The sequence below is a fragment of the Pelodiscus sinensis genome, chromosome 17 (genome assembly GCF_049634645.1).
Source record: "Pelodiscus sinensis isolate JC-2024 chromosome 17, ASM4963464v1, whole genome shotgun sequence".
NCBI lineage: Eukaryota > Metazoa > Chordata > Testudines > Trionychidae > Pelodiscus > Pelodiscus sinensis.
In genome coordinates, this window is record NC_134727.1 from 3,473,125 (window position 1) to 3,501,114 (window position 27,990).

Consider the following 27,990-nt stretch of genomic DNA (forward strand, 5'->3'; position numbering starts at 1 on the left):
AGTGTCATTTCCAATTGACAGCACTACCCCTTGGCCTCTCTTTGGCCCTGAAAGTGTCCCCAAAGTGCATGGCTCTGGCATCTGAGGAAAGCACTGTCGGATCCGTCTGTTTCTGTACCTCAGTGACTGGTTTATCAAGGGCAGATCTCTGGATCTGGTGCCAAGGAGCCTCAACCTGGCGCACTCCATCTGCCGCAATCTGGGTCTAGTGATAGACACGCAAGTCCATGCTGATGCCAATCCATCATATAAAGTTCATTGGGGCCATTCCTGGTTCTTCGTGAGCCGGAGCCTTTCTTCCAGAAGTGCAGTTTCACACCTCTGCAGACTTAATCTGATATTTTAAGAAAGCACCCGTTCACTACAGCCCACACCTGACTACATCTGGTGGGGCACGTGCTCAGCCCTGCTTGACTTAATCTGTGACCTCTGCAGGCATGACTGTCCGTAGTCTGTCACGGGCTCCCCCCGTGGACAGAGGCTCCAGCCGCCCCACACTGCTGCCTCTACCCTATAGCCTCTTGTCTCTGGAGTTGTCGGCAAGAAGAAACTGCAAGAATATAGGGCCGGCATCGTGCAATGTACCAGTAGGTGAGTGCGGTGTCCAAAGGCAGGAAACCATTTTAGATGGGGTCCAGTTGCTTTGGATATGAGCCCTGCCGTTGGCTGATGCATTGTAAACCAGATGTAATGAGAAATGTATGAACTTAGCAGCAGATGTCTGGTGGGATTCTGCAGCCAAGATATAGGTCAGATTTTATTAAACATTTTCATTAATGATCTGGAAGCGGTGGTAAATAGCATGCTAATTCAATTTTCAGAGGTTACTAAATTAGGAGGAGTTGTGAATGCTAATGAGGGTAACGAAATGATATAAAAGGTCTTTAGAGAGGGTAGAAAAGGATGAGGGGATAGTTAAAATGAGATTCATTCTCTCCTGATAGGAAGAGGAAGCAGAGTCTGTCTCCTCTCAACCTGTGCCTGTTACGTACAAAAGTGAGAGAAATGTAAAAATGTTCCAGTTTAAAATAACAAACAAGCTGAAGAGTACATGACTCACCTTTGTATGAGTTGCTGGTGCTTTGGCAATGCCTTCATTGTATGTGCTCTGCAGGAAGTTGTATCTCTGTGTCAGCCCTCTTCGGAATGAAGCCTACCCATTTGCTTTCCTACTAACACAGCGTTACGCACAGGAAATCGCCTTCCTCCTCAGGCATCTGTAGCTCGGGGCGGAACAGTCCACTCACATAAAACCATAGTCTTTAACAGCTGAGACCTAATGGAGATGAAGCTGGCAAGGTCAGTGTTACAGGATTATACCAGTAGGGAATGTGCCTGCACCTCATTATCTAGACAGTCAATCTCTAGGTCTGTGTAACAGGTTGTGACTCGCAGCAGCACCTCCTGCTGGTTTTCCTGAGAATTGGCTCTGGAGCACCCCCTGTTGACCGGTGTCACCCTCAGTTACCTGTCTTCTGCGCTACTTTCAGGCCCTGACTCCCGTCTAGCCCACGGTACCCTTTCCTGGGATCCTCCCCTTCCAGGAATCCTCAACCCCCTGTACTCTACGTACCTCAGTGACCCACTGCCAGGCATCATCTAGCTAGCCCCTGCCTCAGGGGCAAATTGCGGCCTGGCATGGCCATTCATCATTGGCAGGGGGTGTGGACCTGCTGCCTTCCACTGCCCTGGCTGCCTCCCTGCAGCCGTAGTAGCCTCAGGCCTTGAGAGCAAGGCCTCATCCTGGGAGCTTGCCTGACCAGAGCTCCCCAGCCCTGCCTGCCCCTCCCCAGCCCTGCTCTGTGTCAGGAAGCCTCTAGCTCCCCAGGCAGCCTGGCCCCTCGTGCTCCTCTCAGCCCTTAACAGCCTTTTGTGGGACCCAGCCTGACCCTGACTGGCTGACTGTACAAGCCTCCTCTGGCTTCTCTGTACCCCTCTTCCTGCTGGAATAGGTTACAGCATCACTACAGTCTAAAACAGGGGTCTCCACGCTCTAGGACATATCCTGAGTGGGGCACGGAGGCATATTCGGGGGCAAGGTGGCTCCTGGGTTTGGCTCCGGGTGGTGCAGGGAGGGAGCATGATCCAGCCCTGGATGCAGCTTTCGGCCCTGGCTCTTCCTGGTTCCTGCTCCACTCCTGGGTGCGGTGGCACACTGATTACATTACAGGTACGAGATGGTGCAGCATAAAAAGTCTAGAACCTTGGGTATAGCCAGGGGGTGAATAGCACAGCTCAGTGGGGGAGACTGTAGCCTTTCCTTATGAAACAAATAATCAGGCATCAGATAACTTTTGGAGGATACTCAAATTGTCTGTCACATTTCTCAGTGTTTTGGTTTTTATTTTTTACTATCACAGTGCTGCTGTTTTGTTTTGCCCGTAACGTACACATATTGACTTGTGTGTTCTTTTGTTGCCTATATGATATAAAATGCCTCTATCCCCATTCACCCACTCAAAAGAAAACAAAGAGCGGAGATAGGTAGATGTTATCAGACACTTGTTCATATATCAAGAAGATTATTTCCTAGAACTGTAGAGCCACTTACTGAATCATAGCTGTGTTTTTCACACTATTAATAGATTTTTTCCAAGTGTCAAGTGAGGATTCTTAGGATGGGTGGAAAGAGAAAGGTGGAGGGAGATGGTAAAGGATGGTTTTGGTGATTTTCAGAGAGGGGGTGGGTGGGTGGTGGTGGTGGGGGGGATGTTAGCAGCTAACTGTTTAACTGTCCAGTTAACGGCAACATTTCTCCCCTCCCGCCTCCAAGTGCTCTGCATTTTCAACTCAAACCCAAGTTTTAAACGAAAAGCACGTAGGGGAGCTGCTTGTGACCCTGCGCTGTTGCTCCGAGCCCGAGGCAGCGGTGTGAGGCGGTAGGTGGGAACTGGTCCATGCGAGGAACCAGTTTAAAAACTGGCTCCCGCCTGCCGTCTCATGAGCACAGGGCGGCAGCAGCCCCTCTCTGTGGGGGCCCTGATTGCTCCGCAGATAGGGCCTGCTCTGGCTGGGCTAGAACAGCCCCTGCCTGCAGTGGGAGGGCCACTCTGAGAGCCCAGTGGGGCTGGAGTGGCCCTCCCGCCTGCACCCCTTTTAATTGGTTCGCCAATTAAATGGGATTTATATCCCAAGTTGGGAGGACAGTTTCATAGCTATCACTGGAAGAAGAGCTCCACTTTACACCTGTTTGAATAGAATCAAGTTTGGGCCTCGATACATTGCTGGTGGGAATGAATTTGCAACCCAAGGGTGTTCAGCATCCACAGCTTGTGAATTTACTTGTCACTGTTAGCAAGAGAAGGTTGTGAAATGAAGGAAAAGTTTTTGTGCGGTCCAGTCAGGTGTGTGCGCATTTGTATGGTGTCCGGAAGATTTTTTTTTGGTGAGCAACTAGCCATAGGGTCAGCCTGGGTGACTCCTGGAGTCATGCTCCCATGGCAACCTGCTGACCCGCTCCCTCCTCAGTTCCTTCTTATCACCAAGAGGGCCATCTGCAGGGGGGCTCTGGGCACTCCCTTCCCTCAGGCCCCTTCACAGCAGTGTTGGGAAGTGGAGCGCTCCTCTCTGCTCTGAGTCTGCGTCCCTTGCGGAAGCGGAGTGGGCTGGAGCTGGCACACTGCACTTCTGCTGCCGCAGTGAAGCAGAGCGACCCCTTTTGGGAGATGGTAACGGAGTAGAGCAAGCTGCTGATTCACTTCACTTCCCCTGGCTCCTGCCACTGTGGTGAGTGCAGGGGGGCTGAGCCCTGCCAGGTAACCCCCCCCCCCCCCCCCACAAGATGCCCTGGACTCCATGGGCTGTCATGAATCTGAGGGATTGTCCCATCCATAAGCCAGGGAAGTCTGGGGCCTGAACCATCCTATAGAAGGGACGGCTCTGAGCCCAGTGATGGTTTGCTGGACCTCCCGGCTACATCTACACTGCAGGCTTCTTGCGGAAGAACTGTTTTACACAGGAGTTCTTACGCAAAAGGTCTTGGCAAGAGCGCGGCCACACTACCATGTGCTTTTGTGCAAGAGTGTCCATGACAGCAAGGACGCTCTCTTGCACAAGAAAGCTCTGATGACCATTTTAGCCATAAGAAACCCCTGTTGCCCATCCACACTGCCTTCTTGCGCAAGAGGGCTTATTTCTCATGGGGAGAGGAATAACTCTTGCGCAAGCAGCCCTCAGTTGCGATGCTTTACTGTAAATGTACTTGTGCAAGAGCGCACATGCAGTGTAGACGCTCCGCAAGGTTTTGTGCAAGAACGGCTGTTCCTGCGCAAAAAGCCTGCAGTGTAGACGTGGCCCCCGTGTTCTTGTTCGAGGATGCAGCAGCAGTCCCTCCATCTAATTCTGTTGTTCTTCTGTAGTTTGTAGTCTAGTTCGTTAGTGTTCGAATAAGTTTCTGTTGCAGGGTTTTCCCTCCCATGCTCCTTGAGCACCAGGTTATGCCTGAGTCTCCAGACTTCAAAGCCTGTGAAACCTGCAGTAAGCGTATACCCAGGAGAGAGCATCACGCATTGTGTTTGAAGTGGTTAGGAGAAGGCCACCAGAATGACTGCTGTGCCATTTGCAAGGCGATTTGACCTTGCAAGGTAGAGATCAGCGCCTCAAGGTCCTGCTAACGGAGGGTGCACTTTGGTCCCTGCCCGATCCTGCGTTGACGGACCTAGCATAACCCTGCTTCCTCGGTGCATTGGGCTCTGGCGCTGTTGGTGCACGCACTGGCACCACACAAGCATTATGCGTATGAAGTAAGTTCTACTCTATTGGCTTGGCCTAAAAAGCCACCTTGTCAGTCTACCAAAAAACTCCTAATGTTCTAGAAACAATTCATGCATAGCATGCACGTGTATGAATCTAGCCATCTATCTATACACACGCTAGCTGGAGTTACCTGGCGTTGCTTAGGAAACCGGAGGAACAAAATGTAGAAAAACAGTAGTCCCATTATCTTTTTTTGAATGGTAGAAAAGTTGAACTGATTTCTAAAGGGATTAAAATATAGGTCTGCATCATCCCCGGAGGGGGGAGGTGCGACCCTGGGTAGAGGGGAGGTTACATGTGGGAGGAGCGCCCCAGCTCGCACCAAGGGCTGCAGGTGCCGCGGGGGGCAGGGTGGGTGCCTGAGCCGTTGTGCGCGTGGGGGTCGGGGCACTGCGTGTCAGCTCGGGGGGGGGGGGGGGGTCGGAGAGGGTCACTTATGTACCCTTGCAGGCGGGAGGGGGTGAGTCCCAGATGGCGCTGGGGGCCACAGGTGGCGGGTACAGGACCTAGGGTGGGTGGGGCAGCCCCTGCAGTGAAGCGTGGCGGGTTACTTTTTGATTTTTACAGCTTAAGCTCAGGCCTGATCGGGTCCAAAAGTACCTTCAAACCTTCTCCTGGAGGAAAGGTCGTCCCATGCAAAGTTTGGCTGCGGTAGCTCTTATAGGGAGTGTCTAGACTACATGGCTCCGTCAACGGAGCCATGTAGATGAGTTTACTAGACATAGGAAAATGAAGCAGCAATTTAAATAATCGCCGCTTCATTTACATCAAATGGCCAATGCATTGTGCCGATCAGCTGTTTGGCGGCACAGTGCGGTAGTCTGGACGCACCGCGGTCGACAAGGGAAGCCTTTGTCGACCACCCCGCCTTGTGAAATGAGGCTTCCCTTGTCGACCGCGGCGCGTCCAGACTACCGCACTGTGCCGCCAAACAGCTGATCGGCACAGTGCGTTGGCCATTTGATGTAAATGAAGCGGCGATTATTTAAATTGCTGCTTCATTTCCCTATGTCTAGTAAACTCATCTACATGGCTCCGTCGATGGAGCCATGTAGTCTAGACACACCCATAGTGTCCAAGACATTAGTGCACAAACTTACAAACATTCTCCTTTATATATTAAATATATAAAATTTCAAAAATCTGTACAGTTACCTATGCTATGTGTATGTACATGCCTGTAGGAAGAGATGGAAGGCATATGAAGGCTTAAAGAAATAGGAGCTTGGGAGAAAAAGTCATTGGAACTAATTTTTGTATCCCTAAAAATGGCTGAAAATAGCTTTTTCCTCATTAATCAGGCTCTTCCATGGCTAGGAATCATTGGGTATTTGCATCTCTTCCCTCGTTTTAGCTCTGCAGAGGCACAAGTCCACTAACTTGAAAGTCATTTACATTTTGTAGGTAGACAGAAGTTGATGCTGGTGCAGAACTGGACCTTGACCCCCCTGGACCTTAGGCAGGTTGAGTCCATACTTGAGAATGAGAGTGACTGTTTCTCTGGTGGGTTGAATTATCTTTGTCTCGTAAGCTGCCCAGGACTTCAGAAAGTTAGTTGTAGTCACCAGGAGACTAGTTAATGGCCAGAGGGTGGGAGAGATGGCCAGAGTTGCATAATTTATCTATCACTTATCTGCCTGTCGCAGCACGTGTCTATTACCTCCATACCACATATAACTTGCCTGACTGCTGTCTGCATTGTTGCCTTAAAATTGCTGTAAAATAATTTGTGGTTCAGTCCTGTTCTCCTTATGCATATATGCAAAGAGAAAGACAGGCACAGGACAATCTGGGATATACGGTGTGTGGTGTAAAGGCAAGCAACATTCCTCATTGATGCACAAGGCCATGCTTACAGATGCCTCTGCAATGAGTCAGCGTGCAAGCCACAGTCTGGGGAAATAGAGCTTGGTGGAGAAGTAGAACAACTGGGCCAGCAGCCTTTTGCTGCATATGTTGCAAATTCAGTTAAGTAGCAAATGGAGTACCTTCTTTCACTGTATCGGCTGTTTTGAGTCAGGGCAGGACTTAGCTCTTCCTGCTTACAACAGCATCATTCCAGTCATTTGATCCCTGTCAAGAAAAAAAGGAAGTTACAAGTGTTAAATAAACTTCTGCATGAGGCATGTGCGGTTCAAGGGGTCCCATGGCTTTAGTAGCTCTGCATATGGTGCTTATGGCTTGCACCTTGGTTGTCAGTGCAATGGTAACCTATTCTGTTTTCCATTTGTTTATTTATGGTCTTGTTTTCAACCCCTGCAAAACTTGATATAGGTACAAAGCTTCCGAAATGTACACATAACAGAATAATAGATAACTGTGATTTGGTTACAAGGCAATAATTTAAGTTGACAGGTTTAGCTGATAACATAAAACACAAGAGAGAAATAGGATCAGTTTATAAATGTCAGCAGAACCCCTGAGAGTGAATTGCTGCCTTGAAGCTGACTCTGGGGCTGTTACTTTGTCTAATATATTATAAGAAGAAATAAACGGATGTCTGAAAAAATCTGGCTGACCAAGATTAAAAGAATAGGGCTATAAATTAAATCCTTCCTTTGTCATTTTAAGCAAGTTTCAAGACAGGCAACATGTGACTAACAAAATGATCTTAATTTTCAAGACAGATCTCTGAAGTTTTAGTATGCCGCGTAGTTTTAGTATGGCAATGCTTTTACATTCAGATAGGTCTGACATATCCTCATCAGAAAAGATTTTGGGAGCCGGTCAGGTTGGCTCTTGATTGAGAGAACCGTTGGTCATAAAGCAGACATGTTCTTTTTTTTTTTTTTTTTTTTTTAAATATATATATATAGATAGGCTGGCCTTCTGTTGGGGGAAGTGGAGAAGAGAGTTGTTCTTTTAAGCCCAGCTTGAATGTACTGGGTCAGCAATAGTGCAGCAACTACTGTCTCCATTGTAGCAGCAGCCATTAAATAAAGTGATTACATATACAGTGGGTATAAAACAGTAGTGGCAGAACATTATCATTGGATCAATGTTTCTTGCTTTGAAAATGTCTTGGCTTTGCCTTGACATTTTCCATAAATGCCTCCGTGTTTATGTAGCATCAGGAGTCTGTTAACCTGTGATGATTGCATCTCTTATTTACAACTAGGAAGTTGGGCCCTGGTTTATTCAGGGGATTGGTAGTGGGATGGAGAGCCTTGCACCTTAGGGTCACTGGTTCAAATCTGGTCCCAGATATTTGTTGGCCTACTTAAAATGAATTGACTTGTTAATCTGATTTGCATCATACAGATGAACACAACACAGACAAGAACACCACTCTGTTACTTCCCTTGACAATCTCAGCAGGGAGGTCAAGGACTAAATAGACATGGTGGCTGACTTACCCTCTCAGCTAGAAGTAATCCCTCTTTTTGGGGTCCCGATGTGTTGGCAGGAAGGGAGGGGGAGCTTAGTTTGCTGGCTTCCTCCCCATGTTGTGCCTCCACCACGAGGCTAAAGAGATGTCTGATTCTCTTCACCAGCTCTAAACTCATTGTAAAATAATAACACTAACTATCCACCAAACCAAAAAGAGACTTTGCCCTGTGCCAGAGGTCTGGGATATTTTAGAGTGGGGGAGGCGGGCAATAAAATGACAGCAGTTTGCTAGAGTTAGTGCTTGGCAGGTGTTCCGGGCTGCGCCACTTTCTGCAGTTCCCATTGGCTGGGAATAGTGGTTTATGGCCATTGGGAGTTGCAGTCGTCCATATCTGAGGAGGCGCAGGTAAATGTAGCAGCGCTGGCCCACCAGGACCTAACCCTGTTGAATCGGATCCAGCCTGAGGGATAGTATTTCCCCACTTCTGTTATAGAGTGAATGAATAAAGACTTGTTGAAAGAAACTGAGATGCATCTTTAGCAGTTTAGTAACGTGATTCTCTTTATATCGCTGCACCACGAGACTGTGCTGCTGTCTAAAATGAGAGGAAAAGCTTCTTAATGTAATGAATGCTATTTCTCTGTTACATACATGGAAGCAGAAGTTTTTCTGAAGTCTTCTTGGTCAAACTTAGCTTAAGAAAGTGAGAAATGTTTGGATTGTTCTGTTCCTCTGATGGCAATCCGTAATTCAATTGCTTCGGAGGGGGAGCTGAGTTAGTCTGTAACAGGAAAAACTTAAAAAATAACAAATAGTCTAGTAGCACCTTAAAGACTAACAAAACTTGTAGATGGGATCATGAGCTTTTGTGGGCACAACCCACTTCTTCAGGTGGATGGAGTATTAGAAGTCCAGATCCAAGAATAAATAAGGGAAGGAAAGGGAAGGGAAGGGGGTGGGGGTGGGGGGGTTGGGAGAGAAGGAAAAAAGAGGAGAAAAAAGGAGGGGAGGAAAAAAGAGACAGTGAGTAGATGGTTCAAGTAGCTACAAGAGGCTAATAAGAACAATTAGCACCTCCATTGCTAGGTTGGTTGGTTAAGTCATTAGGATGTGGAAGATAGATATCCCAGTTCATACCATTTGGATAAGAATTAAACTTGTGAATGAAGTTAAGTTCCAACCCCTCTCTGTGCATTTGGCTTGTGGAATTGGCCTGAAACAACACAGTGACTTGGAGATCCATTAATGAGTGTCCAGGCAGATTAAAGTGTTCTCCAACAGGTTTTTGTGTATTGCCCTTTCGGATATCTGATTTGTGTCCATTAATTCTTTCCCCCTAGAGACTGTCCAATTTGGCCAATATACATTGCAGTGGGGCATTGCTGGCACTTGATGGACTACACTGTCTTCCACACCCTAATGATTTAACCTACCAATCTAACAATGGAGGTGCTAATTCTTCGTATCAGCCTCTTGTAACTACATGAATCATCTACTCACTAGTGTCAGGGGGTAGCTGAGTTAGTCCACCAAGTGCTACCAGACTATTTGTTATTTTTCAGTTTATCTTGTACAGACTAACAAAACATGTAGCTGGGATCATGAGCTTCCTTGGGCACAGCCCACTTCTTCAGATGGCTGGAGTTTGAAGAAGTCATCTGAAGAAGTGGGCTGTGCCCACGGAAGCTCATGATCCCATCTACCTGTTTTGTTAGTCTGTAAAGTGCTACCAGACTATTTGTTGCTTTTTACATTTTCCCTGTAATTCAATTGTGCCTCATTAGCAAGCTCACATGCCCAGGGGTTCACATTCCGTTTCTGTTGTCTGCAGACACGTGAGCCACTCAGTCCTACCGTAGGCTTCTGCTCTTCTTCCTTCTCTTTTTTTATGTTTCTTTTAAGTAAAGCACATCATCCTTGTTCGTGTCCCCTGGCAACAGAGTGAACTAATATGGCCAGATGCATGTGGAATTTGAAAGCTGGAGTATGCTGTACTGTTCTAAAGGGGACATTTATTTCTGGCTACACTTGACAATTCATGAATTGGTTGAGAAAATACTGCATTGTAACTTTGTTATCTCCAGGTGCTTTTGACCTGGTGAGGTAATCCCACTCACTTAGAGACCGAAAGAACCTTGCTTTCTCCTTTTGCCTGTCTCAGTCTAAATGGTATTCATACTTAATGAAGGGTAAGAGGAAAATATATTATTTGTCTGGAAATACCCCTCTATAATTTCATTTTACAATCAGCATGTTGTTTAAGAATGTGCAGTTTGATATTTCTTGAATGACAGAGTAGAAATGTGGCTTGTCTTTTTTTTTTCCTCAGGGCTTTTTTCTTTTTTTTTTTAACTGAAGCCTTGCTTTTAAAAGCATCTTCTAGCTGCCCCCTGACTATATTGCTGTTACAGGGGAACACAGAGTCCTTGCTATCACTGCATCTTTTTCAGAGTTCATCTTCTAGAAATGAGCAAACGAATGGCAGAATATTTGCCCTAGATTGCACACTTAGCAACTTCTCCCTTTGCAAATGGAAAAGAAGCCCCTCTTCTCCATCTGAGCCCTGAGACACTTTACATCGTATCTCATGAAACAGAGAGCTAGCCGTGTTAGTCTGATCTTGGTAAAGCAAAAAAAGCAGTCATGTAGCACTTTAAAGACTAACAAGATGGCTTCTTAGGTGATGAGCTTTCGTGGGGCGGATCCACTTCCTCAGATCATATTCTGAAAGTGAATTGGCATGACCATTATATAACAGAGGGATACAAAATACACTTACTATGTAATTTGTTTGTTTCTTTATTTCTTCATTGTATCCCTCTGTTATATAATGGTCATGCCAATTCACTTTCAGACTATGATCTGGAGAACTGGGTCTGCCCCACGAAAGCTCATCACCTAATAAGCCATCTTGTTAGTCTTTAAAGTGCTACATGACTGCTTTTTTGTTTTTCCGATCTATGGTGTGTGTGTGTGTGTGTGTGTGTGTGTGTGTGAGAGACGCTTGCTCAGCTCTCTCTCTTTCATATGAACATTTTATAGTTGATCTGTTTTTATCTGTTGTCCTTCTAGAGTGAAAGGATATGTTTGTCTCTTTGAGATGTGTAGCATTTCCTACTAAGAGAAATGGAGAAGATTACTTGTTTTTACCATAAATATATGCTTAGTCTGGACTTCCCACCTTTGTGCATTTTGTTTTTAAGCTAAAACTAGCTGTACACGTTGGATGTTCCTAGTTTAAGGATGTGACAGACACACTTGATGGAGCGGCGAGGAGTCCTGTGGCACCTTATAGACTAACTGAAGTGTTGGAGCATAAGCTTTCGTGGGCAAAGACCCACTTTGTCAGATGCATGCCCACGAAAGCTTATGCTCCTACACTTCAGTTAGTCTATAAGGGTATGTCTACACTACAAAGTTAATTTGAACTAACAGCCGTTAGTAGTTCAAATTAACTTTCATAGGCGCTACACAGGCAAACTGCTAGTTCGAACTTAATTTGAACTAGCGGAGCGCTTAATTCAAACTAGTTTAACCTCATTCTGCGAGGACTAACGCCTAGTTTAAATTACATAGTTCGAATTAAGGGCTGTGTAGCCACTTAATTCGAACTAGTGGGAGGCTAGCCCTTCCCAGCTTGCCCTGGTGGCCACTCTGGACACAACCAGGAAAACTCGTCTGCCCCCACTCCCGGTCCTGGAGCTCTTAAAGGGGCACGGTCTGGCTACAGTGCCCGTGCCAGGTGCAAGCCTGCTAGCACCCAGCCGGCAGACCCTGCACCTGGCAAAGTATGAGCCAGCCACCTGCTGCCACCCAGCCCTCCGCCTCTTCCCGGGACCAGGCTGGCGGCTTCCAGGAGCCTGCCTGGGGCCGCAAGAGGCGGGCACCTGCCTGGTATAGTGTGGAGATCGTGGACATCATCCAGGTTTGGGGGGAAGCCTCCAACATCCACGACCTCTGCACTAGGCACAGGAAAGCGGCTGTCTAGGGCAGGATAGCTGCTGCTAAAGGCCACATGCGAACCCAGGAGCAGGTTTGCATGAAAATCAAGGTGGTCCAGTGAGACCCCCGACCCTGAGCCCTGAGCTTAGAACATAAGAATGGCCGTACTGGGTCAGACCAGAGGTCCATCTAGCCCAGTAGCCTGTCTGCCGACAGCAGCCAACACCAGCTACCCCAGAGGGGATGGACCGAAGACAATGACCAAGCTATTTGTCTCGTGCTATCCATCTCCAAACAGAGACCAGGGACACTGTTCCTACCCCCTGGCTAATAGCACTCCATGGACCCAACCTCCATGACTTTTTCTAACTTCTCTTTAAACTCTGTTGTAGTTCTAGCTTTCACAGCCTCCTGCAGCAAGGAGTTCCACAGGTTGACTATTTGCTTTGGGAAGAAGAACTTTCTGTTATTAGTTTGAAGCCTGCTACCCATTCATTTCAATTGGTGTCCTCTTGTCCTTATATTATGGGAACTAATTAACTCTTTTTTTATGCGCCCTCTCCACACCACTCATGCTCTTATAGACCACTATCATATCCCCCCTCAGTCTCCTCTTTTCTAAGCTGAAAAGTCCCAATCTCTTTAGCCTCTCTTCATATGGGACCTGTTCCAAACCCCTGATCATTTTAGTTGCCCTTTTCGGAACCCTTTTCAAGGCCAAAATATCTTTTCTAGTGTGAGGAGATCATATTTGTACATAGTACTGAAGATATGGCGTACCATAGTTTGATACTTCCCCTCCTCCTTCTTCCCCTGGCTTCCCCCTTCCAGCTCCCTCCTCCCAGGTTTCCCCCTCCCCTCTCCCACTCTCTCTCTTTCCCTCTCCCACCTCCTTTTCCCAGTCTCCCCAGAGGTTAACCCCCACCCCCACCGTTTCTGTTAAATAAAGAGAGTTTCTATTTTTGAACACGTGTGTCCTTTATTTTTTACATCAGGAAGGGGGGCTAGGGAGGGGTAAGTGGAAGGAGGTGGGGGAAGAATGAGGTATGAGCCCCCGATGGGGAGGACTGGGCTGGCTCTGTGGGCTCCTCGGGGTGGAAACTCTCCTGCAGCCCCCCCGATTCATCCCCCCGGATGGCAGCCTGTGGCAAGTGCAGCCGGGCTGATGGCCGAGTGCTGTGATGTGCCGAGTGTGGGCATTCAGGGCACTCCAAGACAGGACTGCTTTTCTGTCCTTCATCAAGGTAGACCAGCAAGCGGGGAACCCTGAGATCTGTCTGTTCAGGGTAGGGGTCGGGTCTCTTTAAACACAGCCCTCGGCTAGCCTGAGACAGCAGCTCCACGCTCTAAGTCCTAACTTGATGCCCTGCCGGCACTGCTTCTGGCCAGCCTTAACTTCAGTTCAGGGTCCACTCAGTGTGGACATGCTAGTTCGAATTAGCAAAATGCTAATTCGAACTAGTTTTTAGGTCTAGATGCACTAGTTCGAATTAGCTTAGTTCGAATTAACTAATTCGAATTACGTTAGTTTGAATTAGTGCTGTAGTGTAGACATACCCTAAGGTGCCACAGGACTCCTCGCCGCTTTTGCAGATTCAGACTAACACGGCTACCCCTCTGATGCTTGACACTTGATGGAGCAGCAGTTCAGGAACCAATACCTTTGACTAGTTAGAACCCTCTGTGTTCTTATGTGGGGGGAGTTGGCACACTAGTTCTTCAGACTAGAGACTTATGAGAAGACCTATTTATAACCAAATGAATTAGCTATTCCTACAGTGCCCTTCAATAGGAGATATTCTGTGTATCAGCCACACAGAGGCAAACGTACCCTTTCATGGTAGGTGACTTTCAGATGAAGAAAAACAAAGGAAAACTTAATAAAAAATCTTCTTGTGGGAAGGGGAAGAAAGCAGTGTTTGCACATACACGTGTGCGAATCATTCAGTAAGATGCCAACCCCCATCCATCAGGAAACATCTAGGATTAAAAGGGGAAATACACAAAAAAATGCAATCATACCTTACAGGAAAATTGGCGTCTCCCCTTCATCCATGGAATACAGATCCATGCTAAAATCTTCCCAGCTGTAACCTCAGTCTTGTGTCTAGGCAAAATATATTTTTAGGGGGCATGGATGATTGACTATGAATTTCTTATCTTTTTGTTGGCACTTCGTGTCGATTCTTTATTCTGGCATCTCAGAACCCCATAGAACAGCAAAGTAACATATCCAGAATATTTAAAAAATATATATACCTGTTGAAGTTGAAAGGATCCTCTGCTGCATTCATTGAGCTTGTCTAGGCAGCTTTGGCTCTTACGTGTCTCAATCTAAAAATCAACAAGTATGGAGAGCTCTGATTGATTTCGAAGGTTCTGACCGTCTATGATAAATTGCCAGTGTACCAGTAACAGAGTCCATGTTCCTAGCTCAGTGGGAACTGCCTGACCAAGCGTCACTAGCTGCCTGGATATATGTTTGTGAGGTGGTCAGGGAAGGGAGTATCAGCCATGTTCGCAGTTTTGTCATCAGACTTCTTAGAGGTTAAATGACTCTTGTGTGACGGTCCCATAAGAATGGCCATACTGGGTCAGACCAGTATTCCAACTTACGCAGTATCCTGTTGGATTGAGATCCTGTTGGGGCTGTTACCTGATGTACTGAGACCCCATTGAGCCGGCTTTCCCTGACAGCCTGGGCAACCTGTAGCCCTGTCTTGTTGAGCCTAGTTTTCCTTCCTGCTTCGACCAAGACACAGGGACAGGGTCACAACCCCAAGGCTGCAGGCAGACACACTGTAAGAGCACAGTGTGAAACCTTTCTCCAGCACTCAAATTCACAGCTCCTTAGGGAGCTGAACCCTAGATAAATCTGTTTTATGCTGTATGGAGATCTGTGCAATATAAAGTTTATGAAATTGGCCCTCTTTATATTGAGAGAGATGCACAGATGCCTTGCTCCCCCTCCCTTCCCCCGGTAACATTTATTGACACAGAGTCACTTGGTTTATTAAACACAAATGATTTTATTAACTATTAAAGGTAGGATGTATGTTGTCGTAAGAGAAAGCACACAGAACAAAGCCGGGTACTAAGCAAAATAAAACACAACATGCAAAATAATCTTGGTACACCAAAGAACTGGTTGCCTGTAATAGCTCACCCTCAGAATTGTTCTAATTCGCTTATTTCACAAACTGGAAAGCTTTGCAGCATGGGCCCAGTTCTTCCCCCTGTTCAGCCTTTGTTGTTTCTAGCAGACATCTTGTGGTAGGCAGTGGTATTCTGACAAGTGGCAGTCTATTCTTTGGCTTTCCACCTTTATATAAGTTTTGCAAAAGGGAAGAATTCTTTGTTTTCAGTCTAAACTTTCCCTCTGCTCTTGTGGAAAAACACAGCATCCAAGATGGATCTCAACATCAGGCGAGATGGCCACGTCTTGGTAGGTCCCACCAAAACCCTTCTCCCAGGCTTCAGGAAAAAGTCTCTATTCACAGACCATTGTCCTGAGTAGTGGGTCATTAAGTTCCTTCAGTATTATTAATGGCCCGCAGTTATCATAATTACATTAACAACACAAGTTTATACTTCATATTTTCAGTGATGTGTTATTCATATCATAAGTATATTTTAATAAAGAATACAAAGTGCATCATGACAGCTGTCTTCCGATGCCAGCTGGTGCTGGATGCTTTAGAGGGAATTAACCAAATAGAACAATGTGGTCCATCCTTGGCATCCAGTCCTAAGATCTGGTAGTCAGAGGCTTAGGGACACTCAGTGGATCAAGTTGAAGCTCTGAGCATCCTGGTTAATAGCCTTTGACAGACATATTCTCTATGAACTTGTCTAACTCTTTTTTGATCAAGTTATGCTTTTGGCCTTCATAACATCCCCTGGCAAGGAGTTCCATGGGTTGACTGTGTGGAAAAAGTACTTTATTTTAAACTTGCTGCCTATTCATTTTTGGGTTCTAGGTAAGTGCTCAGGCTATAAAAAATACTCTGTTCTGTCACAATGCAGACCTTGGCTTTTCTGCTTGACTTGCTATCTTTGCTGTGCAGTATTGGAATAGAAGTGTCTGACTTAAATACGCCCAGCATGCTAAATCCTGGGAAGAATAAATGTGGCCTGAAATACTTTAACCTTTGTTTGTAGGTCAGGCTGTTCCTGCAGGGTTACATGTGCGATTAAATCTTCAAACCGGAGAGAGAGAAGCCAGGCTTCCTGATAACAAAAATGAAAAAAGTGACATGAAAGATCAGAAGAAAAGGAAAAGGTACAGTAGCATAAAGTACTTGCTGTTCTGCTATACCAGTGGCTCTCAAACATTTGTACTGGTGACCCCTTTCACACAGCAAGCCTCTGATTATCACTCCCCCGTATCAATTAAAAACACTTTTATAATGATGTTAAGTATATAAAAATGCTGGATGCAAAGTGGAGTTTGGGGTGAAGGCAGATAGCTTGCGTTTCCCCCACGGGAAACCTCATGGTCCCCAGAGGGGTCCCGACCCCCAGTTTAAGTACCTCTGTGCTAAACAGAGTGAGATGGGCTTTTGATTTCATTTCTTTTGTTAGGAGCCAGATTTCCAAAAGTGCTACTATCTACAGCTCCCAGAGTGTTTAATTGGCATTTGGGGTGCTCGGTATTTCTGTAACCTGGGCTTTAACTGCCTTACTTTGTTTTGGCCTGACTGCTAAAACTGCCCTCACTGCCTTTTTAGAGAGACTTTCATGCTTTTTTAATGCCATGATTCTGAAACTAAACTTTCAGGGTTTCTCGTGAATGTCGCTTGTTCTTTTGAAACCTTCTGTAGCAATGGGGTGCACATTATTTTCCAGAAATGAAAGCAGCAGGGTAGCTTAAGGATGGATTTTTTTACACTGATTTGAGTCGGCTACAACAAGGGCTTTACTTTCAAGGCTTTAACATTCATTTAAGTGTCAGTTTTTGCTGACACACGCTCAAGATGTCACCAGCTTTCTCTCTATCTATTTTTTTTTAAATTGCTTAAAAAACACAACTCTCAACCATTTTCCTGCTTATGCTCTCTTTACAATGGTAGGTTTTGTAACTGGGGGGATTTTTATTTCTCAGAATACATGAGAACTTCCATTCTGTGCTCTCCCGCACCTCCACTTACGAGCCAGTGCATGCAAAAGCTTGTTGAGATGTTTCAACTTTGGGTTTTCCTTTTGCCAGTGCAACAATACTCACTGCCTTAAGTAATCTCCTTTACCAGTAGGGTCAGGTTAGAACACGCTAAAATAGCCTCCTGACGTGTAGGAACTACATGTCGCCCCATCCTTCTTTGATACCATGATTGTCAAAATGTCAGTGGTGGAACTGAATGGACCCATCTCAAGTCTTACAAGTAAAAGATCAGTATTCTGGGCACACTTGTGCTCTTTCTTTGCTTATGAAATCTCTCCTGTTTTATACATCCCCAGATGATAGATTGAGGAGAGAAATTGAGCCATATTCCTGTGAGAATAGAGTGTCTTAAAGCCACACTCCTTACTTGAGCCCTAGACCTAACCTTATTTTGGACTGTTGATTTTTCCCTCTATGTTCCATGCTAGACATATAGGAATTTAGTGCTCTTAATGTTGTCTGCAGACAAATGTTTTTATATTTGTTAAGGATAAATCGTTCACCCATATAATGTGTGTTTGTTTTTCTGCAAGGCTGGATGAGATGCATGTCAGCTCAAACTCATTTACATCACAGGAACTCAAAGAGGCTTTGGCTAAAATGAAGGAAAAAGAAAAGGCAGAAAGCACAGCAGAGCAAAAGGTATTTCCTGTTTCTGAAGCACCCCGTGGAAGACTGATATAATGCTGTGTGTGGGAAAGGGTCTTGTAGGGAAGTGTTTTTCAACCTGTGGTCCGTGGATTTCTGGGGTCGGCAGACTAGGGATGTAAGAAGCTGGTTAAAAAGGTAACCGTGTAGCCACTAAAATTACATGTGCTGTGGGCTCTGCAGTATAAAGCTTAAATAAGCTCCATACTGCAGAGCCTGCAGCAAAGCCATCTCCCCGGCTAGCTCTGCTCCTGAGAAGGCTTCTCTGCAGTCGGTTCCCTGAGAGCGGGGCGGCAGCCTCTGCCAGCCCCACTCCCACGAAGCCAGCTGCTGGGCAGTTTAACCGATACCATTAACCGATAAGCACCAGCTTACCGGTTAATCGGTTAAACTCTGACATCCCTATTGCTGACTGTGGCTAAGATTTCCAAAGGGGGCTGCACCTCCTTATTCAAAATTTTGTAGGGGCCAGCAAATGGAAAAAAGTTGAAAACCATCATTGTAGCAGGGGGCCAAGAGACCGTTTCCTGCTTTGCCTAGGAGTATGAAGCAACTGTAAATTATCCGGGTGTGATCTTGACCCCATTGATTTAAAAGTCACATCAGATTTTCTCAGTTGTATTACTAAATCTGGGATTTCTTTGGACATTGAAAGCATTTGAAAAGGTAATTATGAACTTTGTTCGAAAAGTCCTATTACTGCATAGCTGGAGTTAATATATTCATAACTACGGGCACGGCATAGCATGTTTGGTGGTGATTGGTGCATCGAGAACTGTGGCTGGAAAAGGTGCCAGTGCTGGTAATCGCTATGTGGATGCTAGTAGTGAAGCAAGTGAGTAGTCAAGTCAACTTCTCTTCTCCTTCCCTTTCCCGCACCTCCCGCTCTGTATCAGAGGCAGCCGGGGGATGACAAGAAGCAGTGCTGGGGGGAACTGACTTAAAAGCTGGTTCTGCCCCCCCAGCACCGTTCCCACCATGCCGTCTGCCCCTCCCCCTCACGCTGCTGCCTCTGATAACAGGGACGGGTGGGTAGGGAAGGCTGCTCCAGCAGCAGCCACTGTCTGTGGTGGCCCGAGCTGGTCCTTGGCAGAGGCTACTCCGGCAGCAGCCCCTGTTCGCAGCCAGCCTGGACCGCTGTGAGTAGGGACTGCTGCCGGAGCAGCTTCTAGTCACAGTGGCTGGGGCTGGCTGCGGACAGGGGCTGCTAGACCCTGCATGAGTTGGAACTGAGCAAGCCCGGCTCAGTCGCGGCTCGTGCCGGTCCAGGACTGCTGCGGCTCTGCATTTTAAATGCAGTAAGAACTGGGTGGCGTGAGCTGGATGGCTCGTACTATGTGTAAAATGCAGAGCTGCAGCGGTCCAGACTCTGTCCCAGCTCGCGCCAGTCTAGGACCTACCCCTGCTACACCTCTGCACTTTAAATGTAGGAGGAGCCAGACTGCATGCGCACCCAACTCCTGCTCCATTTAAACCGCAGAGCCACAGCGGGCGTCGCTCCTGGACCAGCGCGAGCTGGGACACAGCGCCTCCCCTTAGCGACTAATCGTGAAGTAATTACAAATTGTACTGACTACATCAGTGTGGGGGACCTTTTTTAGGTCAGGGCTGCTGACCCACGGAAAAATCAGTTGGGCCCGCACACAAGTGAGTAGAAGAAAACAACCCCAAAACAAACCTCCTCGCTGACATGGGGAGGAAGAACGAGAGTCCCCATGTTCCCCTCACACACCAGAGCCTGGAGGGCCCAGGCTAGTGGACATTGTGTACTTCAGCCCTGCGGGGGAGGGGGGGCGGGACTGGAGTGCCAGTGAGGCTCTCCAGTGTTGGGGGGGGGGGGGGCCAGATTCAGGCGAGTCAGGGAGGTTCTCCACCCTGAACTACACGATTAGTCCATTACCCATCTCTTAACATCCTTAGATGCTAGTGCACTTTGGAAGTGGACTTGGGTTCAGTGACAGAACAGCCTTTTGGTCAATAACAACCAGAATGGGAATTGAACCAGCTGTGTGGAACTTGAATCTCCATATAATCTACCCCTGGAGCTCCCAGATCTCAATTTCTTACTGAGGCTCGTGCCATACAAGCAAGGCTTGAAGGGCGATGGCAGAGCTCTCCTGTGAACGTGAAGTAGGTAACATCAGTAAGACCTCCGGGATGTTGCTTCCCTGGCATTTTTGGTTGATCACCATTATTAGATCTGCATGAGTAATACAAAGGGTAAAATGAATGGTTTTCTGAATACTTCTTAGCGCTATTTCTTGTGTGGACATTGTTGTGTTGCTTGTGGTTCATTGTGTTTTGTTAATTTGGTTGGCTGTGTTTGGTTCATGAAAATGTTTGCAAAAATTGAATAGTTTCAAGAATGAGAATTATTTGTCCATTGTATTGCATAGTTATATTGATGACCAGTGTGTATCATTTGATAATTTACAAGACACCTTTTGGATAAATACTATGAAAGGAGTGTATGGGGTGTGGTGAGTTTGTCAGGCCTCATAGGAGTTGTCACACAGAGTACTGACCCCTTTGTGATAGTGTGGTCCTAGGATTGCCCTCAGTGTCCTTCAAAAATTATTTTAATACCTAGTATGTCAGCAACTGGGCTAAAAACAGCTACACCAAATGGATGTAAAATAGTCCCTTTTCATCATTTACTACTGCAGGGACCAGATTCATGCCTGGGGTAATTCCACTGAAGTACAATTGATTTAACACCAAGGATGAACTTTGCTCTATAACTCTTGCTAAAATCATTTTGCTTTGTTGAGAGGAGTGGGGGTAGTGTTCTGAATTTCCATACAGCATATATAGCAATTTAGCCAAAGCAAACAGTAGCACAAATTGTACAGCTACCATTAGATTGACAGCAATTTAATGTTCACCCTAAATTGTTCTCTTTGACAGCTTGAGCCCACGGATTTTTTTTTGTTTTTTGCATACACTAAAAAGCGTGTGTGTGTTTAATACTTGGGTACGTTAGGTTGGAATGAGCAATGAAATTTGAAAACCTTTGGGTTCCGATCACTTCTAACACCATTCTCATCTATACAAAGAGGAGAACACACCATCTTCATTTGCTGATGTCTCTGTTCGTTGTGAAGTGGACCCTGGAATGGGTTTCCTTGTATTCATTATCTTCCTGGCCACGTTTCAACATGTCTCTCAATAGCCTATTTTCTTGGCTTCCTTTCTGGCTTTCTCTATCCATGTATCAGCGGTCTGAACTCTCTCCCTTCATGCAGTTTAACTGCTGTTAATGGAAAAACTTTCTTCTCTGCGGTTCTTGCTACCTGGAAAGATTTTCCTGATTCTCACCACCTCGTTAACTTCTCATCTCCTTCCGTATCTCAGCTGAGACTATTTCTCTTTTCTTTTACCTTCCACATATCACTTGTATTCTCATCTTCTGCTGTTGCTGAACTCTACAAGACTTTAGAGCATGAGGGAGGGGCCGGAGGGTTTCTCAAAAATGGGGCGTGATCCCGAAAAGTTTGGGAACCACTGCTTTAGAGGGTAATGTTTGTCTGAGCACCCTGTGACAGTGTTTCTCAACCAGTGGTACGAGTACTCAAGAGTCTGGGGGGGTACGTCAACACAACTGAAATCTGGAGAAAACTGAATTTTTGTTTTAATTTTTACAGCGCTTTATTATTTTTGTACTTTTTACACACACAAATTTCATTGACCGCCTGGCTATGTTTAAATTGTTTGAACAAATGTGTTGCAATGGTAGAAAAAATATTTGTGTCTGAAAACTATAGGTACTGGAGTACTTTTTTTTTTTTTTTAAGGTGTACTTTATAAAAAAAAACTAGAGAAACACTGCTCTATAAAATAGAGTTCTGTTGCACCGCCACATCACCAGACTGAGTATTTAACACCTTTCTACCCATTTTAAAAAATGAGTTTAAAGAGTCAAGGCCTTCATCCTAGCAGCCGCTCAAATTCATTTTAGGGAATTATCTTGTTGTTTCAGATAAATACAATACTCTTTATTTCCTGTCCTAAACTGTTATGCAGGGTTGCTGGATGCTTTTGAAATAGCTTCTGCCTTCCTGAGTGCATGCTAGGTGCCTTCATTTTAGTGTTTGGTGAAATGATTCTAGAATTTGTCATTTGGGAGCATTTGGGAGGAAAGGCAGTGTATAAAAATGTGAGAAGATGACAATCATGTTAACATTGAATGAAGTATGCATTACCACTTCTAGCGTTATGGTGTATGAAGAATAATGCTTCTTTATTTTGCTTAACCTTGAAAGGTGTGTAGGAAGAGATAGAGAAAGATATTCTAGAATGGTAGGTGCAGACAAAGTTATGGGGTAATTTCTTCTCTGATATTAGTATCTAAGGGCCAGATTTTGAAGGTATGTAGACACCGACAGATGCAGATAAGAAACTTAGCTGAATTTTCAAAAGCTCAAATTCCCCCCCCCCCCCCCAATTTTCAATGGGAGTTAGGTATCTACACACTTTTGAAAATCACACTGAGAGCATAATTGTATCTTTAGATGCTTAAATACATTAATCTGTCCCTAAATCAAGAGCCTCAAACTCACTGAGAGTTATATTCTCCTTTTAAGATGTCTGTAGGATGGAATGTACTTTTAGGATGATGTACTCCCTCAATCCACTATTTTATTGTCTACATTTCCTTTGGTTTTACTTCTCTCATTTCCCAGGCTAATGTGGGAGATGTGAGAAAAAGGTTTCGTCCCATAGAAGAGCTGAAGAAGGAGTTTGAAGAACTCAACATGAAGATAGAAACTGATTTTGAACTTATGGTTAAATTAATTCACAAATTCAACAGCTCCTCTTCTACTCTGGATGAGAAAGTAGCAGCACTGTACGACCTTGAATATTACGTTCATCAGGTAAGGCACCAACAAAAAACATTAACTGCAGCTGTGTAAAATCCGGGGAATGTGGTATAATGTCGTTTTTATTCTTCTTTTCAGTATTGGATAATACAAATTACTTAATTATGGCAATCCAGCAATAAGAAATTGCAAGACCACTGCAGGCATGTTTTATATCTCCATTTCTAACACATTATTATTCTAAAACAGATAAAATATGATCAGTATATACCTAGAGGCCATATTTCCAATATTTGTGGTGTGCTCTCAGCCCTTGTGTATATATCTATCTTTTGGCATGTGGTTGACAAAGATGGATTTTGTTTGCCATTTTGTGGGCATATTTTTATTGGCAAAGTTATTAGTCAGTGTCCTGCAAGTCTTATAGGATATAGGGATGGGTACATTACAAATAAAATCATTATTACATGAAAGGCAGCTGTTGTCCTTTGTGACTAGGGTGACGAGATTCTCCAGTATTATCAGGACTGTCCCAGCATGAGGGGTTTCTTTCCTATGTGCACCTATGCCCCTCCACCATGAAAAAAGAGGTGTCCTAATTTTTTTCACACTTGCAATCCGGTCACTCTCTGCGTAACTCTTTGTGATGATCTCTCCTTGCACTTCTCTGTACAGAGCCGTTATATCACGGGAAATAAGGCACGCTTCCCCCCCTCCCCCCAACATAAAGCCCATCTTTTAGCTCAGAACAACATAGAAATGGCATACAGAACCTGTGAAATCTCGGTCCACAGAAATGATGTAATTAGCCAGAATTTGTTTCTATCAGGCATCTGTTTTGTGGCCTACGTGACATGAGATCGCAGGAAACAGGGACCCATGTTCCCCAGACCCATTTTTAGCACCTGTTGGCACCTTGTATACAAACTGGGTGTGGAGACCTAGGACAGAAAGGACTAGGGACAGGAGTAGTCTCTTACAAACACATCCAGCGCAGTTCTGTGACGGCTGGTTTGAAGCAGATTGACAGCGGCAATATGGAGAGGTCCTTGCACTGCCCTTCTCAGTGCTGAGTAACATCTCTGGAGACTCAAACCTGGCACCTTTCACTAGCATGAAATGCATATTAAAAACCAGTCTTTGGGAGAAGGTAGAAAAAAATGGTTTGATGAGAAGCGAAGTCCATTGGCCAAGCTTCCTGCAAAAGAAAAATTTCTTTGAAGTATTGTTTCCAGAGCATCTCATCTCCTGTTCCATGCTGACTCTTTCTTTCTCCTAGACCTTCAGAATGGCACATCTTGGCACTCTTTCCTGGCAATGCTTTTGCCGCCATGTGCACCCAATTTTACTCAAACAATAAACTTGAACTGCCCAAACCCTAAAGGCTGGTTCTATGCAGTCTGAGATCAGAGGGAACCAAGTTCAGTCCCTGCGATTCAGAAATGCTCACCCAGAGAGTAAGTGCCCACTGTGTCCTGCTCTGTAGGACTAGAGTGCCAAAGGGAATCAGACCCAAACACAAACAGGCGGGACTCTGAACTACTAGCAGATGGAAAATGGAGGGGAAGCTGGAATATGCATGGAGGCAGCTGCAGATTTAGGTCCCTCTATCACCCACAAACAGCTGGTAAGAAAGGGTATGTCTACACTACAGCGCTAATTCGAACTAACTTAGTTTGAATTAGTTAATTCGAACTAAGCTAATTCGAATTAGCGCATCTAGACCTAAAAACTAGTTCGAATTAGCGTTTTGCTAATTCGAACTAGCATGTCCACATTGAGTGGACCCTGAACAGAGGTTAAGGATGGCCGGAAGCAGTGCCGGCAGGGCATCAGAGTAGGACTTAGAGTGTGGAGCTGCTGTCTCAGGCTAGCCGAGGGCTGTGCTTAAAGGGACCCGACCCCCACCCCGGACAGACAGTTCTCAGGGGTGCCCCGCTTGCAAAGCAGTCCTGGCTTGGAGTGCCCTGAGTGCCCACACTCGGAACTTCACAGCACTTGGCCATCAGCCCCGCTGCACTTGCCGCAGGCTGCCATCCGGGGGGAGGGCACAATCGGGGGGCTGCAGGAGAACTTCCACCCCGAGCAGCCCGCAGAGCCACCCCAGTCCTCCCCATCGGGGTCTCATACCCCATTCCTCCCTCACCTCCTTCCACTTACCCCTCCCTAGCCCCCCTTCCTGATGTACAAAATAAAGGACACGTGTGTTCAAAAATTGAATCTCTCTTTATTGAACAAAACTGGGGGAGACTGGGAAAAGGAGGTGGGAGAGGGGAAGAGAGAGGCTGGGAGAGGGGAGGGCAACTAAAATGATCAGGGGTTTGGAACAGGTCCCATATGAAGAGAGGCTAAAGAGACTGGGACTTTTCAGCTTAGAGAAGAGGAGACGGAGGGGGGATATGATAGAGGTCTCTAAAAGTATGAGTAGTGTGGAGAGGGTGCATTAAGAAAAGTTCTCCATTAGTTCCCATAATAGAAGGACTAGAGGACACCAAATGAAATGAATGGGTAGCAGGCTTCAAACTAGTAACAGAAAGTTCTTCTTCCCAAAGCAAATAGTCAACCTGTGGAACTCCTTGCTGCAGGAGGCTGTGAAGGCTAGAACTATAACAGAGTTAAAAGAGAAGTGAGATAAAATCATGGAGGTTGGGTCCATGGAGTGCTATTAGCCAGGGGGTAGGAATGGTGTCCCTGCCCAAAGTTTGTGGAAGGCTGAAGAGGGATGGCACGAGACAAATGGCTTGGTCACTGTCTTTGGTCCATCCCCTCTAGGGTACCTAGGGTTGGCTGCTGTCAGCAGACTACTGGGCTAGATGGACCTTTGGTCTGACCCAGGACGGCCATTCTAAGCTCAGGGCTCAGGGTCGGGGATCTCAGTGGACCACCTTGATTTTCATGCACACCTGTTCCTGGGTGGCCATGCTGGCAGCTATCCTGCCTTAGACGGCCACTTTCCTGTGCCTAGTGCGGAGGTTGTGGACGAGGTCCACGATGTCTGCACTAGACCAGGCGGGTGCCCGCCTCTTGCGGTCCTGGTCAGGCTCCCGAGAGCCGCCAGCCTGGTCCTGGGAAGAGGCGGAGGGCTGGGTGGCATCGGGTGGCTGGCTCGAGCCGTGCCACGTGCAGTGTCTGCTGGCTGGGTGCTGGCAGGCTTGCACCTGGCACGGGCACTGTAGCCAGCCCGTGCCCCTTTAAGGACTCTGGGGCCGGGAGGGGGGCAGAAGAGTTTCCCTGGTGGTGCCCAGAGTGGCCACCAGGGAAAGCTGGGAAGGGCTAGCCTCCCACTAGTTCGAATTAAGGGGCTACACAGCCCTTAATTCGAACTAGTAAGTTCGAACTAGGCTTAGTCCTTGTAGAATGAGGTTTACCTAGTTCGAACTAAGCCCTCCGCTAGTTTGAATTAAGTTCGAACTAGCGGAGTGCTAGTGTAGCGCCTATTAAAGTTAATTCGAACTAACGTCCGTTAGTTCGTATTAACTTTGTAGTGTAGACATCCCCAAATATTGCCTGTCCTTCCATCAACATAGCTCTTCCTCCAGCTAGCTGAGCGCCCCCAGAACTTTCAGGAGCACTTAGTGCAATGCCCGAAGGTCGGCCAAGTTCGCTCTTGGAGCATGACACAGAAAAGGGTTTGTGAAGAGTTCTTTGAGTCCTGGACTCGGTTTCACAAGTGCAGGCTCCTAGATCGGAGAGGCAGTCCCTAGGCCGTTGCGGAAGAGTGGAACGCAAGTAGCCAGGGCTACACAGACCTATTGAGAGAGACACGGCCAGAGTTGTCTCCATTTCCCCCTCTTTCCACAGTGGTGACCCCGCAAGCTTTTCAGCCTCCAAGATAAACCCTGCAGCCCCACAATTGCAAAGCAGCCTAATGGGAAGCACTGGAGTGGAGAATGGCTTGTGTTTTGAGGTGTCCTAGCAGAGTGCTGTTCTGTGCTCTGAGGAGCAAGTCCTGGGGTAGTTCCAGATTGCTGGCACGTAAGCATTGAGCCATCCCTCCGGAATTAGCAGAGGATGCAGTGAGTTCAACCGTACCGATGTAGTCAGGGGAGGGGTCAGGGATGGGGCGAGGATTGGGAGACTTACCAGACTTCATCCTGAACAGAGAATCTGCCCGGGGTCTCAGCTCGCATTTTGCCAGAACCAGTTGGCCCCTTGCTAATTAGGATTCAGCTTCGAAAATTTGGCTCATGTTGTGCTGTTACCTGTACCATGCAGGAAAACAAGGCGCGTACGAAGAAGATGGAGCATAATTCAGTTAGGAACCACGCTGGGAATGCTCACACCCCCGCACACACAGCCCAGGCCCCTTTGCAGAGTTTGGAGTCTTGTTTCTCTCTCCCTGATTAGTTAGTTTTCTTTCCCGGTCTCTCTCTTCCTTCCCCCTTCAGAACTGCAGCACCATTCCACGGTGCTAAGTCCCCCTCCTCTCTGTCTTATTGACAGTCTGCGTTTTCCCTCGCGTTTCTAATATCTTCTTTCCGTTTTTTCTTTTCTTCCACCAATTTAAAGCTGCTCCCTTTGTGACTGCTGTCATATGTACTTGTCTCCTCTTCCCCCACATGCTTGCTTGATTGGAGTGCCCTTTTGGGCTTGGTTTTCTTTGCTGTTTTCAGTGGGTTGGAGCTAAGTATTAGCTCCAACACCACTGCCTGTGTTGCTCAGCAATGAATGCCCTGCTCCACAGGGAGGCTGATATTGAACGTGAAGAGTAGCTGTTTTCACAACAGACACAAAATACAATTTAAAAAATTCTTTTAGAAAGTTGTTCTGTTGTTCACAGTTTATACTTCAGACCAGTGTTCCCTCTAAGCTGCAGGGCAGCAGGGCGTCCCAGGCGATTCATCAGCCCCGCCCAGTTAGCTCCTGCAGGGAGGCCTGAGCCTCTGGCTGGGCGGGGCTGATGACGCCGAGGGAGGGATGGCGAGACCTTTCGCTGGCGCTAGTCAGGGGACCAGCTGTAGGTGAGCGTAGAACGATGACTGACATCACTTGGATCAGTGCTCCCTGCCTCTTGACTTGGCTTTCCCTCACTGCGCCCTTTACCTAGACAGGGTGAGCAGATGTTCCCTTTTTAAAGGGACAGTCCTATGTTTAAGCTCTCCTGCATGTGTCCCGACTTTAAAAAAAAAAAAACAGGCAAATTGTCCTGTACTTTGTCTCTTCCCTCCCCTTTCTCCCCCATGGGTACTGGCAGGTCCTACTTCTGGTCGGATCCCTGCTCGCCAGTTGCCTGGCCACCAGCATTGAGTGTGGGGAGGGATTCAGGGGCTGACAGTGGAAGTGGGTGTGCAAGGCAGGTGGTGGGGCAAAGATGCAGTGTGTGGGGCTGGCCG

The 27,990-nt window shown here is 46.5% G+C and overlaps 1 protein-coding gene across 6 annotated transcripts in view; it reads left to right on the top strand.

Annotated features, from left to right (window-relative positions):
• Nucleotides 1–27,990, top strand: part of SIL1 (SIL1 nucleotide exchange factor) — a 183,711-nt gene that overhangs the window by 85,539 nt on the left and 70,182 nt on the right. For all 6 annotated transcript variants that reach the window (XM_075900131.1, XM_075900134.1, XM_075900129.1 and 3 more), the window contains exons 4-6: nt 16,190–16,310; nt 17,723–17,831; nt 22,520–22,711. In XM_075900131.1, the coding sequence (XP_075756246.1) occupies nt 16,190–16,310; nt 17,723–17,831; nt 22,520–22,711 (422 nt within the window). The remainder of the gene's footprint in view (nt 1–16,189; nt 16,311–17,722; nt 17,832–22,519; nt 22,712–27,990) is intronic.